This window comes from Dreissena polymorpha, chromosome 14 (genome assembly GCF_020536995.1).
Source record: "Dreissena polymorpha isolate Duluth1 chromosome 14, UMN_Dpol_1.0, whole genome shotgun sequence".
NCBI lineage: Eukaryota > Metazoa > Mollusca > Bivalvia > Myida > Dreissenidae > Dreissena > Dreissena polymorpha.
In genome coordinates, this window is record NC_068368.1 from 2768675 (window position 1) to 2789673 (window position 20999).

Sequence of the window (20999 nt, forward strand, 5' to 3'; positions counted from 1 at the left end):
ATCAATCTAAACTGTTACATGTACCTCCTTTCTGAAAAGTTTGCGAAAGTGAAAGTTAATTTCTGAAAATAAAAACGCGTCTTTCTTTAAATTTTACCGAGTACTTTTCATTCTGGATCGTGATATAACTTGTCAGGTCATTCATGCATGTAGACCTAAATGTATGCATAGTTTGGCAATCTCAAAACACATTATTTACCTATTTATTATAGTATGTGCTATGACCATTTCTATAACAAAATGCATTATTTAATTTAAGTATTTTCAAATGCGTATAATTTAATGTGTTATCTGAAATCATTTTCAGATTTCATTATTCACGGAAAATTAAGAAAATTCTAGCAACAGAGACACATTTCTCGTGTTTTTCATGTACAGATGAAAATCATGCCAACATTAGACTTCATGTATAACATCACGTCTTTCTTCCTCGGGGAAAGCGTGGACTTAAATATTTAGATGCTGAATAACAACTTCGTAGCACAGAGGTCGCTAATATCTGTAGTAAAAGTAAGGTCACTTCCAACAGCCTTGCTGTTGGGCTAGCTCTTTAACGACGTGGTTAAAGTGTCGAACAACCACTCTGGATGTCGTGGGTTCAATTCCCGGCCTGAGCTCAGTATTTTCACAATAATGGCGACGAGGATGAGATTTTATCTTGTTAGAAAATCGAAGAGCATTTTTTAATATGTGGAAAATTTTTCTTTAACTAAGAAAACTAGTTAATTACGCTCTACAGTGCTACATTCGTTGAAATACGGTCAGTAATAATCTGTGAAATGTACAGCTATTTGATACAGTTTCACGTGGGGTCGGCGTGTATTCGGCTGCCTGAGCGCTGATTGGTTGACGTGCTTACCAAGAAGAATTTGATTGACAGTTTGAAAAATCAATATTGGCCACTCGCTGAGAAATTCATTGAAAACAGTAGTTCTTAGGCCGAGTTAACGGACTGACTGAATGACCGGGTGTCGCTCTACTTTACTACTTTTATTCCTCGTCAATTATTGTCGGTTTGCGTGATCAAAGCTTCCGATCGCAATTTTAAAGATTCGGGAAAAACAACCGATTTTCTGGCGATTTTAACCGATGAATTCGATCGGCAATCGGTTAATAATGACAACCCTGAAGTAGGTGTCAAATGACATTCTTGTAAAAGGCATATACTATATTTTTTTTCGTCTAACCATTTGAAGATTTTTATTCGTTTGTCTTTATTGTTTAATCCTTTAACATTTAAAGTACATAATTTAATCATTTAAGTGGGTGGAGGGTGATGTGAATGGTAATTTGTATGTGCTTGTCCAGTAAGTTTCTATTTTAAAATATGTCCAGTTGCTCTCTATAATAAGACATAAGATGTTCATACAAACAAATAAAAATATGAAACAAAAATAAGGGATACAAAGGAATGAATATTCCATATAAATGAATAGGAAAAAAGAAATAATCACAAAAGAGAGAAAAAATCAAATAAACGACTTGTCAGCAATAAAGACAAAAAAGCGCACTTCCGTACACTGGAAATACGCAAGTTAATTAAGATTGTGATCTGAGAGACAAAAACGTATATGTATAAAACCGAAGATTGGTGTTTTAATTTAATACTAATAAAACAATAAAAACTATTACATTGTGTATGAGGGGTCTTTCGGTGCGTATGTTTTCGTGTTTGTGCTTGCGGGTGTGTGCGCGCGTTATGACACGCGTGAAATGCGCGTGTGATGTGCATGTACATGTAAAAGGGTGTGCGCTCGGGTTCGTGCGCGTGTGTGTGTACGTGTATGTGCGTGTGTGTGTATGAACGTGTTTGCTTTTAGTTTGTGTGTGTGCGTGTGTGTGTGTGTGTGCAAGTCATACATAAATGAACAACGCAAAAGCTTAACAGTTACAAACTATACACATTTAAACAACAAAAAGGGAACACATATAGACACGTAAAGAAAACGTTCTAAGTACTCATGCATATTTTTTTGTAAAGCATATACCCATCAAAAATACACCTTCAAGTTTCATAAGGAAAAAAACTACAATTCTTGAAAAATACGGAAGATGTAATAACAGGCAAAGCCATCGATAGCATTTTAAGCATTATTGAGCATTTAAACATAAAATGAAAGCGAAATTAGTTTAAGCGCTCTATGCTTTTTTATGGAAAAAAAACCTCTCCAAATAAAGAAGGGAAAAATAGAGCAAAAAGTTAGTTTCCAAGCATAATGGTATGCAGTTACACTATTTTTTTAATCAAGTTGAAAATATCCCATTTAGAAAGAGTATTTGTTAAAAAAATGTGTTTGATGCAATGTTGGTAGAGTTGAATATCTATAAATGTGTATGCGTGTGTATGCTTGTGTGTATGCGTATGTGTATTCGTGCGTATGCTTGTATGTATGCGTGTGTGTGTGTGTGTGTGCGTGTGCTTGTGTGTGTGATTGCGCGTTTATGTATGCGTGCGTATGTATGTGTGCGCGCGTGTGTGTGCGTGCGTGCGTGCGTGTATGCGTACGTGAGTGCTTGTTTGTGTTCGGTTTGTGTGTGTGCAAGCCATATATAATTGAAAAAAAGCAAAACAACAAACAGTTACAAAATATACACATTTAAACAGCAAAAAGGGAACAAAAAGGGACGCGCAAAAGGAAGCGTTTTAAGAACTCATGCATATTATTTCATATCTCTTTAAAGAAATCATATACCTATCAAAAGTACGTGTTGTCAATATCCTACTTAGAGAGAATATTTATTAAAAAGAAATGTGTTAAATACAATGTTAGCAGAGTTGAATATTTATAAATGAGTATGCGTGTGTATGCGTGTGTGTGTGCGTATGTGTGTGTGTGTGTGTGTGTGCGTGTGTGTGTGTGTGTGTGTGTGTGTGTGTGTGTGTGTGTGTGTGTGTTTGTGTGCGTGCGTGCGTGCGTGCGTGCGTGCGTGCGTGTGTGCGTGCGTTCGTGCATGTGTGTGTGTGCGTACGTGTGTGCGTACGTGTGTGCGTACGTGTGTGCGTACGTGTTTGCTGGTTTGTGTTCGGTTTTATGTGTTCATGTCATACATAATTGAGAAAAGCAAAACAACAAACAGTTACAAAAATTAAAAAAGAGTCGATCAACTAACGTACTGTGTGTGTGTGTGTGTGTGTGTGTGTGTGTGTGCGTGCGTGCGTGCGTGCGTGCGTGCGTGCGTGCGTGCGTGAGTGCGTGCGTGCGTGCGTGCGTGCGTGCGTGTGTGTGTGTGTGTGTGATCGCGTATGTATCCGCACGTGTGTGTGCGCGTGCGTGCATGTGTGTGTGCATGTTTGAGTGTGTGCGTGTGCTGGTTTTACTCTGCGTGCGCGCGAGCGTGTGAGTTATGGGCATGCGTACGTGTATATGTTTGTGCGTTTTTGCGTGTTGGTTTTTGCGTGTGTGTATGTTGTTATAATTATTAAGCGTTGATTACAATAATAACTAAATAAATATGGCTATTGTAATTACAAAATATTGTTAATATCAAGAGACACACATTTTTTTTTGCAAACAATAATTCTTGACTTGTGATAGGAATATCATCTTGTTAATATGTGTATCAGCAAGAAAATGCTAAGCGCTTCGGGCAAAATTTACAGGTCATATGCAGTTGGCACAGGCAAATCAGGGACGACATTTTCTGCTTGTATATTTTTCATTTCAAGATGGTCTCTTCTTAGCAAAAATTAAGATCAGGCGGAAATTGTCGTCCCTGATAAGCCTGTGCGGACTTTTAATCTTGTTACTGTGTGTATAAGCAAGAAAATGCTAAGCACTTCCAGCAAAATGTACAGGTGAAATGCAGTCCGAACAGGCTAATCAGGGACGACACTTTCTGCCTGTTTATAAAAAGAGGCTGTTTATAAATGAAAAATATCATAAAAGCGCAAAGTGTTGTCCCTGATTAGCCTATGCTGACTTCACAGGCTAATCTGGTACTTCACTTGACAAACTTGCATTAAACCCCCTTTTCACAGAGCTCGGCCAATATATAATTCAAAGATCTAGTTCAAGAAATAACAATCTTGTCACTCCTGTTCACTTTTACGGAATTAGGAATATTCATTAATAGTTACGTTGATTCATGTATACAACTCAATATTAACCAACCATTTCAATAATAATAAGAATTTATAAGGTTATTTTATGACAAGTCTATGCAACTTAAAATACCAGTATATTTAATTAATAAGTTTATGACATGTCCATTTCATTTACACTGCTTTACGAAATTCAATTATGAAAATGCGAAAAACAAGAATGAAAAACAAGTGATAACCAATTTGATAGGACATATTTTTGGCTGCATTCACATGTTAATTTATTTTATGTCATGTTCACAACCAATTTTGGTGTCAGATTAGAGCTTTTAGTTCCAGTAGTTTTAAGCCATTTTATTTCCCTTTACACTGCCTTTGAGCTGTGCTCTGTGAAAATGGGGTTAAATGCATGTGCGTAAAGTGTTGTCCCAGATAAGCCTGTACAGTCCGTACATGCCAATAAGGGAAGACACTTTCAGCCTTAACTGGATTTTTGCTGAGAAGAGACTTTTTTTAACACATTACCACTTACATGCGTATTTTCACGCATTTGTAGTCCCTTAGAAAGTTATATTTAATTTAATACCTTTCTTACTAGATTCAAGTTGTTAAGGCTTCATCTCCATACCTTAGTTACTGATGAGCAGCAAACAGCATAAAACCTGAACAGACTGCGAGTTACTCGCAGGCTGTTCTGGTTTTATGCTGTTTAAAAAGCCATTTTCACTTTGCTTCTTACACGGGAAAGTGTTAAACCAAAAATGCCATAAAAGCTGAAAGTGTCGTCCCTGTTTAGCCTGTGCGGACTGCACAGGCTAATATGGGAAACACTTTACGCATATGCATTTAACCCCATTTTCCACAGAGCACGGCCCATTTATATTGTTATACAAGGCATGTTAGGGAGTATTCATCAGCTTTTAAACGATATTCTTGTTCATCATGTACACGGTTTGTAAAGAAGGATTCTTTGACACTGAACTTATATTGACAAAACTTAATTTATTGAACAGAAAAAATGATAAAGAAATGTAATTGTTCATTTTAGTTCATTCGATACTGTTAATGAGCCGTTTTCTGTGAAAAGGGGATTATGGCATGTGTGTAAAATGTCGTCCCAGATTAGCCTGTGCAGTCCACACAGATTAATAAGGGACGACACTTTCGGCATAAACTTGATTTTTGCTAAGAAGAGACTTTCTTTAAACGAAAAATATCATAAAAGCGGAATGTGAAAACAAATAATTAGTATATCATAAATTATTATTTGTAAGCCCTGGTTCTCATGCATATACTGAATAGTGTTTGTACAGAAAATGTCCTAATGTTAATTCCATTTTCAGCCTCCCAAACAGCAGCTGGACATGGCAGCCCAAAACATCACCATGGCAATCGAGGTAGGTGTTTCTGCACTGTCCCTCTGTTTCACATGGTGTGTGCCAACCTGTAAACTGTATCAAACATAGACATGTGTAAACCAATATATGGTAGGGATATAGAGCATGCCCATATCTTTGCATGCCGTGTACACAAAAATAAGTGCATATTCCGTATATGGATATAGTCAAAGGGACTGTGTGTGTCCTGCCCATTTCTTTATTCTACATCTTTTATTTTAGAACAATTGACACAAGTTATTCCCATATTAATTTGATGTGATACATGCGAAACCATTTTGGTTAAAGGGCTCATTTAACCACGATATGATTTCAAGCCATATTCATATTATTAATGGATATAGTAAAAGCACATGTTGTAGAAACTTGTAGTACATAATATTATAGAGAATTAATTGTTTGATTTTAAAATAAATTGGCATAAATGATTATCATACAAAGACAACAGTTTTCATTTAAAGTCATCCTGCTCTCGTAAGGCTCAAGGTCACAGATCAAGGTTAAAGATCAAGGTCACAGAGGTCACTAGAAGCTTGTGCATATTTCTTCAATGGAAATAGAGATAGATAATTTACATGTAAGGCCAGTAACTTTATTGTTCATGATTGGATTTTAAATAAACTGGCACACATTATCACCACATCAAGTCCATGTGATACATACAAAACCATGGCACTTTAATGTCAAGGTTGTATTGGATATTGATGTGTTTGCAAACCATATTGGTAAAATGTATGAAATTAATGAACGTACAAGTTGTTGTCCATAACTTTATAGTGCATAACTGGAATTCAAAATAAACTGGCACAGTTGATCACAATACAAAGGCAACAGTTTTATGTAAAATCATCCTGCTCACTTAAAGCTTAAGGTCAAAGTGGACACTTGAAGCCTGTGCATATTTTTACATTTAGATAGATAAAGACCATGTTAATCTAACGTTATTGTGCATGATTTGATTTCAAAAATATATTGGCACAAATGATAAACATTACAAGATGACTTGTCACTCCAATTAAATGTAACTTGCTAAAAGGTCATGGTTACATGGACACTTGAAGTTTGCATCTTTTCTTTATTCGTATAAAGAGACAGAACATGTCTCCAGGTCCCTTACTTCATTGTACAAGATGGGAATATAACATAAATTTACAACAATAATCATCATATGTAGACGTTGCGTCGAGCGCAAGAACCCGCCTAGTATGCCATGGCCTATGGCACACTTTTCTTTCAAAGGTCAAATTGTGTCAGGTATATAATTGTTTATGCATAGAGAAAATTAAAGTTAATTTGGCAAAATATTCCACATTCTGTACACTGTTGTAAAGCTGGTCTTAAAACTGATGTACAACTATGTGAAGCTAGGTGTCTATTCAGCACATTTGCTAAATGTTTCTAGTGACCAGTAATTTAGATCTTGGGACGAAATTACTCAGAAAAAAATCAAGTTTTTCTCTGCTTCTACTGTTTGTTGTAAATGCTGATTATTTTACATCTAATACAAGTTATTTTAGTAAAATAATATAATACAATAACATACATGTTAAAATGAGTGGATGATATTTTGTTCATTGTCAGCTCACAGGAGGGAATCTGAAGCTTCAACTGCAGCAGCAACAGCAGCAGCAGATTTTACGCTAGTGTTCCTGTCGTGCTTTTGCATGTTTTTGTGCATGACATCATAGCTTTTGTTTAATATGATCTTAATAGCAAACATAAACAAATAAAACATACTTATATATACTTTATTGGCCAATTGTAAATTATTGCACAGAAATAAACGTTCATGCAGTTAGTTCACTTTGTTGATTTTATTTCAGTCCATTGTGTATTTACGATTTCAAAAGTATACAAGATAATTTACATGCCATGTTACTAATATGTAAATTTAAAGTGCAAGTACATGTTTGTGTCCGACCCATAACTATGTAGTGCATAATTTCGTATTGAAATTAATATGCACACATTTATCATCATATCACATGTGGTAACAAGTTTTCTCATTTAAGGTCGAGGTCAAAGTAGACATTTAAAGTTTGTAAATATTTGTTATATAGAAATGGATAAGGTAAAGGGTCTTTGGCGCCCATTATTTCATTGATACAAGTATAAGATTTTCAAAAATAAATGAGAACACATTTATTTCAAGACAAAGTCCCACACAGCATCATGTAACTTGCTTAAAGGTCAAGGTCACAATAGATTCTTGAAATGTTGGAACTTTATATGCATAAAGGGACAGTACGCGTCTTGCTCATAACTTTCTTATGCATGATGGTCATTGAACAGGAACATACAAAAATGAGTATCAAATAAAGACAAAATGAAGCGCGCAAGAGAAGCCTTCTAGGTTCAAGGTCAATCTAACATTTAATGTCTCAGGTCATATTGTGTCAGAAATAAAACGTTGTTTATAAACTGAGATAATGCAGGTTATATTAAAAATGTTATCTTCACTATTTTAAGACAGTGTATCTCCAGCAAGTTTTGTATCCCCAGTTTCAAGGTCTAGGTCATACTTTAATTTTTATGTTTAATATATACATGAAGTAATATTTCCTTTCCCAACCATGTTTTCAAACTTGCTTTAACAATTCCTTATGTGGTGAATGTAGTTACATTCATCAGATGGTGTGGTACACTTGAAGCAGCCTACTGTCTTCAATCTGAAGGTCACACATTGTGTTGAAAGGTCCAATAGTAGCATTTGGTACCTGCACTTGGGACTAAAGTAAGTCGTGGATCATGTGCAGAATTTGGGTTTGAGAGGGAGATGCAACCTCAGTGCAGTCAACACACCATGACTTAAGCAAATCAATGTGTACATCTGATAGTTAGAGCTATAACTGACCATCAAACACCCTAGATACAGCTTTGCAACAGATGTATGTAATTAAGAATTTATACTGCAGTTTGACTTTTTACAGACCCATGTGCCGGTAACAATTGCTTCAATGGAGGAACATGTAAGCCAGACATCAATGGTCCAAACGGTGGAGGTTTTGAATGTATTTGCAGCATGAAACGACGAGGAAAATATTGCGAAAAAAGTATGAGTTAAAACATAGATTTTAATGCTTAGCCTCTTTTTTTATCTGATAAGAGCATGAGTTATTGGTATAGGGGACATCATCCGGCGCCTATTATATACACACTTGGGTTGGAAATCAAGATCAAGTTTTCACTTTTTATCCAATCTTAATCTAACACATGCAATGTTAGTGTACAACCATTACATCTCTGTATAACTATTATTTGGCGAGATGCCACCTGTACAACTAGAGTTATTACTTTTTTTTCTAGCAAACAGGGTTAGCTTTTATTATCACCTTTTGCATGTACGTCATGCGTCGTCATTATTTAGCTCGTGAACACTAGAAGAACTTTCTGTGACGAATCTTCATTAAACTTGTTAAGAACACTTTATTTTATGCTTTCCGGTGGTTTATAGAGAAATATCAGTGAATTAAAACTGATAATTTCATTGTTTCAAACAGTGAAAATTAACAGTGAAAATTATCGATAATTTTCACTGTTAGCAGTGAAATGACGTCATTATCCCAGGGAAATTCTTTAGTTAAACTCTTTAACAATGTATATAAACTGTGAAAAAGTGCATAAAATAAAAAGAAAATTTGTTGAATTCGGTGGAATATCGATTTTAATTCACTCGTCATCATAGAAAAAATATATTTCCACTCGTGGCTACGCCACTCGTGAAAATATTATTGTCTATGATCACTCGTGAATTAAAATCGATAATCCACTGAATCCAACAAATATCCTCTATATAATAATGATATTTTGAACGGTTTTAAAACTTTGTCATTTAGGGAAAAATCTTGAATACAATGACAATTAAAGAAAAATGGTTATACTCCTCTAGAAGTCTATTTTTCAAATCTTCATGACACTTGCTCACAAATGGCTCCATCAGTTTAAAAACTTTAACTCCAGGGAGCGGGGAAGTTAATCTTTTATGCTGATAGAGAATCCTTGTGAACACTCCAGGAGTTCCATTTGTTGTCCAAACTTTTAAAAAGGTTTCCACAACATGTATACCTATTATATCTTGAGGAGTTCAAAAATGATTCTGGTCTGCTCATTTACATGTCTGTGTGGGGCTGTGGTTGCTTTTATTCAACTCTCAGCTTTATAACACAAAGGGTTGCGGAGAGCCGCCATGGTTAAAATTATAAAAGGCTATGAGTACGTTTAAATGGGCTATGTGGCGCTGGAGCAGTGTTCCTTAAATGGCTTCAATTAAAACTTGTTAACAATTTGAGCTGGATTGCAACCTTTCAGCATAAGTTGATTGCGCTTCCATCTGAAGATGATTAAACCTATTATCAAATTGATAAATGCACTGGACTTGTTTGCTATTGTGTAAACAGAGGGTACTGTAGTATCAAACGTTGGTGTAAACCCAACTACGGTCTTCACATTGAAGAGCGACAACAATGCGTTGAAGTACAAAAGAGGAAGTGAAACAAAACTCACTTTGGTTGAACCTAGTACATCTTCATTTCCACAGCTCAATAAGTATCGTAGTTGTTGTCATAATCATGATCAAATCACCATCATTATTATAATCATCAAAATAACCATCATCATAACATATCTTTTGTATCCGATTATTGTTTTACTCTGACAATTGTTCCTACGCTTATTTTGACAAAGGCAAATATATGTTTACTATGTTTTTGGATAACCGGACAATGCTTTCCAAATTGTTTGTACACCCGGACAATCGTTTCTACGTCATTTTGACAGACTGTATATTGGTTCCTACATTATATTGACGCCCTTGAAATTGTTTCCTACAATTAGATGCCCTAAACAACAACAACGTACACGCCGATTGAAAGTTATGACTTCATAATTAGCAGACAAAATTCAACATTAATCAGGGACGCCACATGTTTTGAGATGCATTAATAAACGAGCCAATACTGCTTCCTATTTTGCGCTAAGAACAGGACGTTTTTACAGTGTAAGAAGGATTTAAACTGGTTTAAAAAAACATATTTCGCATTAGTTTGCAAATAATTGAAGTGCGATTCAGGGCCTGGGGAGATCAATTCATCTATAAATGTACAGAAACATACAATCACAACCCATTTGGAAACGTGAAACATGAAGGTGTTTTAAAAACAAGTCGTTGTACTTGCCTGCGTAACGAGCACACTACCACCATATCAAATCGTTTATAACATGAACCAATTGCATTACACATATGGGCTGTGCTCGGTGAAAAAGACGTTAAATGCATGTGCGTGAAGTGTCGTTTCAGATTAGCCTTTGGGATGACTCTTTTCCGCCTTAACTAGATTTTTGCTGAGAAAAGACTTTCTATAAACGAAAAATACCATAAAAGCGGAAAGTGTCGTCCCTGATTAGCCTGTGCGGACTGTACAGGCTAATCTTGGAAGGCACTTTACGCACATTCATTAAATCCCCTCTTCACATAGCAAGGCCTTATTATACAAGTAACTATATATAAAAGAACATTGGCTTCTTGCCGATTTGAAATAAGATGTTTCATTTTAACAAAAGAGATGGACTAAATGACAAATTATTGGTGCTTAAAATCATGAGATTGCTCAAGATCGCATTTAAGCTTTTGTCAATTTACTTAATTTTTTTGTAACGGTTGTCATGGATTTTGTTCCCCGGACATGTATTTGTAACTTGTACTTAAAATTACAAATTTTTCAATATGTGGAACAATGTTGATTTATTTTCCATTGAATCTCTACCAAACTTTCACAATTTCTGTATGTCAGAACACCAATGAAGAACGAACTAAAATGCATCTAATTGTGAGATACATGCTGACTTTATTTCTTCGTTATAAAATCTTAATTGTTTATCCGATCTTCACCACTCGTACATAGCTTGTATATGGACGTTATATTACAATGTCGTATTTATGCAACATTAAGCCAAACATTATAGAATTATTGCCCTTTTTTTCCCTAAAAAAATTGCAAAAAGACCATTATCGTAAGTAACGGCTTAATTTTTCATCTAGTCTTAACCAGTGTTTTATAAGCATTGGTCAAAAACTAGGTCACTGGATCACTTAGTGCGTTTTAAACCAAAATTTTATCCGGACCATAACTATATCATTTATTGTTAGATTTTAAAATGACTTAGTACATTTTGTTCACCATCATGTGACGGTGTGTCTTGCGAAAGAAGAACGTCGATAACTCCAAGGTCAATGTCACACTTGGAGTTCAAAGGTCAAAATGCCTATAAATGAGCTTGTCCAGGCCATAACTTTGTCATTTATTGTGTGACTTTAAAATCATTTGGCACATTTTTTCACCATCATTGGACAATGTGTCATGCAAAACAATTATGTCAATATCTCCAAGGTCAAGGTCACGCTTTAAGTTCAAAGGTCAAAAATGGCCATAAATGAGCTTGTCCGGGCCATAACTATGTCATTCATTGTGAGATTTTAAAATTACTCGGTACATTTGTTCACAATTATTGGACGGTGTGTCATGCGAATGAATTACATCGATATATCCAAGGTCAAGGTCACACTTGGAGTTCAAAAGTAAAAAATGGCCATAAATGAGCTTGTCCGGGCCATAACTATGTCATTCATTGTGAGATTTAAAAATGACTGTAAATAACTTTGTTCACAATTGTTGAACGGCGTGTCATGCGAAAGAATTCAAGAGTTCAAAGGTCAAAATGGCCATAAATGATAATGGCATAATAATTATTAAAAATCACCATAAATGAGCTTCTCTTGTTTAGTGAAGACAGCATGCAAAATATTCTGTGTCAATGCAGCATGTGGGGGTTAATGTCACGTATGTGACAAAGCTCTAGTTAAAATTGCAAAGAGGACATTTTTAGTATTAAGACATCACTTTACATACAATATTCATCAGAAATGCACAGTTTGTCTTTGGTAATACGATACTTTGTTAAATTAAACTGCTGGGCAGATTATAACGAAATTTTACAGGCATTATCCTAGGTTGATTTTCTTTGATAGTTGATCAAATTCTTCAGGTCTGTTTCATAATGGAATCACTAGAAATAACAAAAATGTATCTTTATAACCGCAAGATCAGGGGTTAAATATTTGGTGTTTTATATATCGTATAACTGTTCTCTACTAAGTTTTTCAAACCACGATACTGGGGTCAGAAGTGGCCACGCCCCATTTGTCAAAAGATTTACTGCTTTTTATCCGCTAGCATAAATGTGCGCGGTTTTCTTTCTCCAATTACACAGCTGACCAATGATCGATTGCCATCTTTGCCCTCTTTTGTTGCTACAAACATGAGATTTAAACAAACCAATATTTTCAGCAATATCGGACCAATATAACTGGCGAAAATGCCATATGTTTTTGAACTTAATTTAAAAAGAGCATACTTTAGGATTGATTAACAGACAACAGTTTTGGTCATTTGGTCAGGAAATGCAAATATACCCTGAATTATGTCTTAAAAGATAGAACATTGAAAACATTGAACTAGAACATTGAAAAATCTAAGATGTAGTGACGCTGAAAGACTCACAGAGCAATGTCGCAAAAATCAAGCTCTTCCAGTAATCTATCCACAACTGCTACACAAAACACACCTGAACTCATTTTACTCACTGCTCTGCTGTCCAAGCAGTCAGGAGTTGTGGAGCTGGGATCAACAACAAGGTACCCAGGAGATGAAGAATAACAAATCTCCCTGGCTACCGGGCTCCAATCTACAAACGACAATACTTAAGCATTCCACATTGAACACAGCCTACATCCCTTCAACAATTTTGTTGTTTTCAGAGACAAAGAACTAATCAACTTGTATTGTGTTACACATGTAGAGCACACGCGGTCTTTCTGCAATGGGTCCTTTCTTATTGCAACATACTTGGAAATTAAGCCGCAGTTCTCTGGCAAAGGAGAGCACAAACAAGCAGAATGGAAGGTCAACCACCTTTGAAGAAGTCACAACCATCTTTATGGCAAAGCAACACGCAAAGTGAGTGCATCAGCATTCACCACGATACAAAACAAACAACCTCTACAACCCGCTCTCAAGATCCGAGCAGGTCCTCATATTTAGGCTGAGGACAGGCCACAACCTCACGAACCACCACCTGTTCGCCAAGTTCAGTATTGGCCAGCCAGACCAGTTCCGCCTGTCAGAATGACAGCATTACTACAGAACACTTGCTGCAATACTGCGCAGAACAATACTGCCTCAGGCGCCAAATGAAAGCCAAGTCTCACAGCAGTATGTATGACATGCAGCGCATAGCTACTTTACCTCAGAGAGCTGGCGTGTCAATCTGAATGATCGACAAAAAGGATAAACAACTTGGTTTTGTACGTTTGGTTTAAAAACGGGATTGTTATGGGAACACCTTGTGCAGGCACTAAGACATCATCACGGAAAAGATGCTGATAATGTTTGTACGCATCTTATCTTAGCAATGATTGTTAACGAGCCAGATCGTCTCAATAATATCAGAATTCTAGCTCTATAACAAAAATTTCTTTATGATCACCGTTTTTTTTTCTAACTTGCATAGTTTTAATAATATTATCATCAATTTTAATGACAATTTTCGAGATGATATACACATTTCCATCTTCAAGTTCGAAGCCATATCGCTTGAAAAACTTTCAAACTAGAGCCCATGAACTACCAAAAGTAGACCAAATTAACGTGTTTTCCCTTTAACTCAACTACATGTAGTTCTCATTTATCTGAAAGCATTCCTGAAGTCTGATAAGTACCAGGTAGCATGAAAGTTGTCAGGATTATTATGCTCCCCATATATATATATATATATATATATGGGGAGCATATAGTTGCCAGTTTGTTCTTCCGCACTTCCGTACTTCCGAACTTCAGTATGGTCACACTTTTGTTACAGTTTCTCATAGCACATTCAATACTTTACCGATCTCTTTCATATTTGGCATGTTGATACCTTGCATGGACCTCTACCTTTTGATGACGTTTGAGCTAACTGGGGTAAAGGTCACCAAGGCTAATAATATACTTTTGTTACCGTTTCTCATAGCACCTTCAATACTTTACCGATCTCTTTCATATTTTGCATGTAGATACCTTGCATGGACCTCTACCTTTTGATGACGTTTGAGGTCACTGGGGTCATGGTCACCAAGGCTAATAATAGACTTGTGTTACAGTTTCTCATAGCACCTTCAATACTTTACCGATCTCTTTCATATTTGGCATGTAGATACCTTGCAAGGACCTCAACCTTTTGATGACGTTTGAGGTCACTGGGGTCAAGGTCACCAAGGCTAATAATAGATTTTTCCATCAGACTTTTGTTACAGTTTCTCATAGCACCTTCAATACTTTACCGATCTCTTTTATATTTGGCATGTAGGTACCTTGCATGGACCTCAACCTTTTGATGAGATTTGTAGTCACTGGGGTCAAGGTCACAGGCTAATATTAGATTTTCTCAATGTCTCACTTTTTTTCCACACAATTAACCCATATATCGACAAAGCATCATTAGGGAGCATCCATAAGTTTTACTGATATTCTTGTTCCGATTGATTTGTTTTTCCAAATAAGTTTTATCGATTCTACAACTAAAAGAGTTTTAAATTTTATTTTCATCAAACTGGATCAATGTGACACAGACCTTCAAACAGGCATTATTTGTTACAAGCTGGAACTTTTTTTCAATCTTTATTAATTAATGACAATTCTGTAACAATACGTTTTATTTTGTGTGTATTATGTATGTGTTTCTGTACATGATCACTTTATGAACAGTGCTCTGTGATAAATGGGTTTAATGCATGTGCGTAAAGTGTCCTTCTAGATTAGCCTGTGCAGTGCACAAAGGCTTATGAGGGACGACACTTTCCGCTTAAACTAGATTTTTGCTAAGAAGAGACTATTGAAACGAAAAATATCATAAAAGCTGAAAGTGTCGTCCCTCATCGGCCTGTGCAGTATGCATAGGCTTATCAGGGACGACACTTTCCACCTAAACATGATTTTTGCTAAGAAGTGACTTTCTTGAAACGAAAACTATCATACAAGCGGAAAGTGTCATCCCTGATCAGCCTGTGCGAACTGCACAGGCTCAATCTTTAAAGACGCTTTATGTACGTGCATTTAACCCCTTTGCACTGATCACGGCTCATATTGATTGTTTTCTCAGAGATGCATGAATGCAGAATGTTGGCGTGCAAGAAGATCCGTGATTGTGGGTCATTATCTACTGGCTCCACGTGTATATGCACTACCAAAGACGGCAGCAGTCAGGCGTGCGTCATGGACAAGAAGTCAGGGAGTACGTACACAATGACACCATCTGTGAAGGCACATACCAATACATACTCTAAAGGGACCCTTAGGTTTGCTGTTCATAAGACTATCCAAAATTGCGATCTTTACAAAACAAGTACATTAGAGGGATATTTTGATGCAACTTGTTATACTTGTAATTTTAGACATGAGGTTATACACCACCATTTAGTTTTCCTCCGTTTGTTTGTCCGTTTGCCTCTCCATCCGTAAAAATGGGATATATCGAAAAGGCATAAGGTCTGTATTCATAATATAAGTGATGAGAGGATTATGCGGGGCCTTTGGTTTTCTTAAGAGGTCAGACGACTGTTGCTTTAAACAGGATTACAATATTAAAATACTGCAATTAACAAAAACAACCTAACATACAGCCAAGTACTTTCTCTGCACATGCAGAGCGATGAATGATTTTTGCACTTGTTCCAACCAGAAGTGCAATGTCGTCTCGATGTTCAAAAAACATCTTAATGCTCGTGTTTTATTAGAAGCATTACCAGGTAAATACCAGATATTACGCTAGTCGATTTTCCAATAGTATAAATCAGTCAGGTGGATTGTTTAATAAAGTTGTACACGAAAGTTTGGTGCGAAATACTGGAAGCGTAGGCCACGAGATTGTTAGTCTCTTGAAACAGTTGACTAGCCTACTACATGTTTGCCTTTTATTATATGTTTATTATGTTCAGCACAGTTAGCTTAGCTTTATATTAACAACATTATCGTTCATCACCAACATGCAGATGCTTTGTTACACATGTTCTGCACTTATAATTTTAATCCAATATATACATTAACTCTGGATTATTCAACACACAGTTATTAGTAAAACTTCTTTAACCCGAGCTACACTCAGGAAGACATATATGGGCCGTGCTCTGTGAAAAAGGGGTTTTATGCATGTGCGTAAAGTGTCATCCCAGATAAGCCTGTGCAGTCCGTACAGGCTTATGAGGGATGACACTCCACATTAACAAGATTTTTGCTAAGAAGAGACTTTCTTGCAACGAAACATATAATAAAAGAGGAAAGTGTTGTCCCTGATTAGCCTGTGCCACACTTTACGCATATGCAATAAACACCATTTTCACAGAGCACGGCCCATGTATATTTTACTGTGGGCTTTTCGACACACTAAAATGTTCGACCATCGTAATAATTATGTGAAGGAGACATAAAAACATAAATAAATGAGTATTAATTTGATTGTTTTCGCTATTTAACGCCGCAAACACATCCCTCAATCCGTTCCTGGCTATCAAAAGCTGTAAACTATTTGCCCTTGTAAGATAGTCTCAACATAGCTCGGTAATAAAAAAATTATTGACTTATTTTTAATATTACAGTAAAATAAGAGACAGGCAAATGTGCGTTATCAATTATCGAGGTTGTTATTGCTTATAAAAATTTCCCTGTATTATGATATTTTTGCTTGTGGTTTAGTCACGATACGTTCTCGAGATATCAATGCTAAGGGTTTAAAGGTTATCATATAAAAATAAAAACCCTCAACTTGTTCTCACATATATTCTTCTTTTATTTCCTTCCAGAGAGGTCGTTCTGGAAGTCGTCTAAATCGAAGAACAAGATCATCATGGCTGTGACGGGCTCGTTCATACTGCTATTCTCCTTGTGTCTGTGTATGCATTGCTGCAGGGCAAGATCTCGAAAGTAAGACTTGTCATGGATGTCTTTGGCTTTATGCTTTGCCAGGTCCAAACCTCTAGTCACTGGCTACAAGTTTGAATATTTGACCAAAGAAAGGTGCAAGTGAGGCATGAAGACGTAAATATAATAATTGTACCAAACTACCAGTCGTTTTGAATGGACTATGTAGAAATCACTTGGTCCAGTCAATCTGTTGGTCGGTCTGTCCGTCTGTTCTTAACTTTGTGTAGACTGTAATTTCATCATAAATTGAACGTTTTACACTCAATTAGGCAAAGTGATTCCCTTTACAGACAGTGTAATGCACGCAATATCCACGTGGCTACCTTCAAGGTTGAGGTCACAATAGGATTGACCAATCAAATACAGCTCTTTATAGGCATTATAGAGCTCGTCTGCTCTCGCCATATCCCTTTCTTTGAAGTAGTCTGAAATAACTTGACAGATATATTGATCTACATGACACTGTGTGTGGTGCGCATGAACCGTTTGGCTACCTTCCAGGTCAAGGCAGTAAACTGTTGGCATTTTGATACTGTTCATGCAAATGAATTGTGTATTTTTTTTCTAGGAAACAGCTTGAAGTCAACTACCGTGAGGCGGTGGAAAGTGGATACCAGCCTCTTACTAGCCCGCCCTCTCTTATGGCAGTCAGTACAGACCTTTTCAAGTCAACGTTCTGTTGTGCCAAGTCATCCTTCCCAGAGTCTTACATTCCCGGTGTCCCAACAAGATCAACGTCAGACCATGCGCAAAAAATGGTCGTTGTTGGTATGATGGCATTTTTTGATTTTTTAAAAATATGGGTAGTAGGTACAAACATAACAAAGGTTGTTTCTGAAATCCAAAATTAAGAGATGTCATAATTGCAAGAAAATCAGATGTACACCTTAAAACGTTTGAAAGATCAAGAGAATTTGGAACGAAATATGTATGGGTTAATTAATATTAAATATCTAACTGAAAGAGGACGTTGCATAAGTGACGTTCGCTTTCAGTTCTCTGACCTGGGTAACTTCAGATGTCATCAAAAACAAGAGTTTTTTTGTAGCAATAGTAGTCTTATCAGTACAATAGATGATTAAATGTAACGCTGTACGTTTTTGTGTGTGGTATATTTAGTACTGAATCAATAAAACGTAAAATAGTGTTGGTGACTATGCTCTTGTGTTTTCAATTACTTTCTGTTTAAAATACATGCTATGTATTGAGTTAACTATTTCTCTTTAGAGCTTCCAGAGGCTGTCAGACAGTCCACCAGAAGTCTTCTGAACGAGGCCCAGAGCAGGGGTAATGTCCGGTTATCGGCCCACACGTTACCCAGCAGTCGTTTCAACGGGCCTTTACAAAGGTCTACCAGCATTTTAAGAAACCCGTCGAAAACGTATGGTCAGAGGAATGATTTGCCAGAAGCTATTGATGACGTAATAAGGAAACACAGTTCAAGGTCAATAGGGTCCCGCAGCCATATTCCTGCCTTCACTGATGCTCCAGATGAGGTGGTAGCCAGTAGGCTCAGTCAGGTACAAATGCAGCGATTAGAACTGGCCGAGGAAGCATCAAACACTTGTCTTCCCAATCCCCCGGATGATGAAGATGATGAGGATGATGGAGAGGGCAGCGAGTCCGGGGAATCAGAACCAGAACTGAAACCACAGGTTATTGCTTCTGGGTCCATGAGAGGCTCCCTGATACATGCTCCACAAAGACGGAGTGACGAGAAGATGTATAATATGTCTACAAATGCAAGGTTTTGCTCTAGGATACCAGATATTACAAGGTCAGGAAGAAATCAAAAAGCAATTTGGGATCTTCAGGAACAGCTGGGTCATTTGAGATTGAAATATGAGAAGGGCATTCAACAGCGCAGGAAACTAGAACATGGCCAAAACATGCCTTTACGTTTTCAGTAAACATGACTAGTGGTATTGTTTGTGAGAAAATATCAAACACTGTGTTCATACTTATTTATAAATAAAATAAATAATTGTAAGTAAAAACTGTCAATAATAGTGGCAAAAACATCTCTTTACTTGTTTGGTGACCATTCACGTAATAATGGTCATGAGTGATAACATATCAAGAATTATTAAGAATTGTATGAATTGTTTGTAATTAGAATAAATCAAGTTAAACCATTTGAGCATCCTACACTGTGTAGTGTATTGAATGTATAAGCTTTAAGGCTAAGGTCTGAGTTCACTTGCACAAAACGACAATTTCAATGACTGAAATTGCTAGTTCCATATACATTGGACGTGTATCATACTGGTAAATTATTTATCTTCTTCTGCAACACAGTGGATCTGCTCAATGTTCAAAAGGGTCTAACAGACAGTATGCCAGGGTTTAAAGTGAAAGTTGACTTGAATACATTTTTTTATAATATAAAGTAAGTATGTAAAATATGTGATATATTTATCGTTATGCTGGCTTTGGTGTTAATTTACAAGACGAATAAAAGTGTTATTTTACTCTGTTAAAAAAAGCTTTTAAAGATGTGTAGTGTTTATCGTTTATTTCTTTGCCGTTCATGTAAATTTCGTCTTCTCGCCAGTGATACGGTTGCACCTCTTATTGCAAGTCAATTTGATGTCCGACTTACGTCCGAACTTGGCATTGTGCATGGCAGATTAGCATCAACTCATTACGAACACAAAAATTTACTGATGAGGATGATGTTGATGGAGATTAGTTCTTATTTTTAGAATAGAGAATAATAAATTTACTCATGGCTATGAGTAAGAGCACACACTGTTTGAATTGTACTCAGGAATTGTTTTTAGTTTGGCCTGACATTGGATCGATATTAATATTTCATTGGCATGATAAGGGTTTTGGTGACTGCTCGAACATTATATTCAAGAATGGTCATATTTCTGTGTATGTCAAAACTCCAACTTTCGTTTGTGTCCGTCACAATAAATTTCTGTTTTTTTATGGAACGATATTTAGCTAAAAATTACATATTTCGTTTTAATGGAGCGGTATTCATGTCAAAATTGTAATGCGCAATGTTGCAAACCGCTAAGTGCCTACTGCTTAATGATCAAAGTACTGAAGGCACTGAAGTTGTTCGCTATTGCATAATTTAAGACGCAACTCATTTTAAAAAAGTAATTGCAAGTTTTAAATGAACACACGCCATTCAAATTTATAAAGATTGTGTCATAACGCACGGGTCGTATTTGAGTGCACTTTTTACCATCCTATTAATTTCATAGAGATAACTTAATTAGATACAATAACAACAACATGACCCTTTTTGGACGTTCTGAAAGCATAGAAAGTATGATGAAAATGGTATGAGAACCAATCACCATCATATTAAATGAATATTGCTGGAATACCGAATACGTATGTCACTAAGAATATAATTTCATGATGAAAATTCCCTGAACAAAACTTTAGATTTTTGACACCATATACACATTTAAAATATACAATAAGATACTTGATGAAGATATATAAAAAAACAAATCTGCGAGCGATACTTTTTACTCACAAATTAGGTAGTCATAAAGACAGCACTATGACCCGTACTTTGTTGTTTAT

General features: G+C 36.3%; 1 protein-coding gene across 2 annotated transcripts in view; it reads left to right on the forward strand.

Moving 5' to 3' along the window:
• The window catches only part of LOC127857757 (uncharacterized), a 54037-nt gene extending 34092 nt beyond the window's left edge, over window positions 1–19945 (forward strand). For both annotated transcript variants that reach the window (XM_052394415.1, XM_052394416.1), the window contains 6 exons: window positions 5386–5439; window positions 8370–8492; window positions 15631–15762; window positions 17327–17447; window positions 18016–18215; window positions 18675–19945. In XM_052394415.1, coding sequence (XP_052250375.1) covers window positions 5386–5439; window positions 8370–8492; window positions 15631–15762; window positions 17327–17447; window positions 18016–18215; window positions 18675–19357 — 1313 coding nt within the window. In that variant the 3' untranslated portion in view covers window positions 19358–19945. The remainder of the gene's footprint in view (window positions 1–5385; window positions 5440–8369; window positions 8493–15630; window positions 15763–17326; window positions 17448–18015; window positions 18216–18674) is intronic.
• Window positions 19946–20999: the final 1054 nt, after the last annotated feature.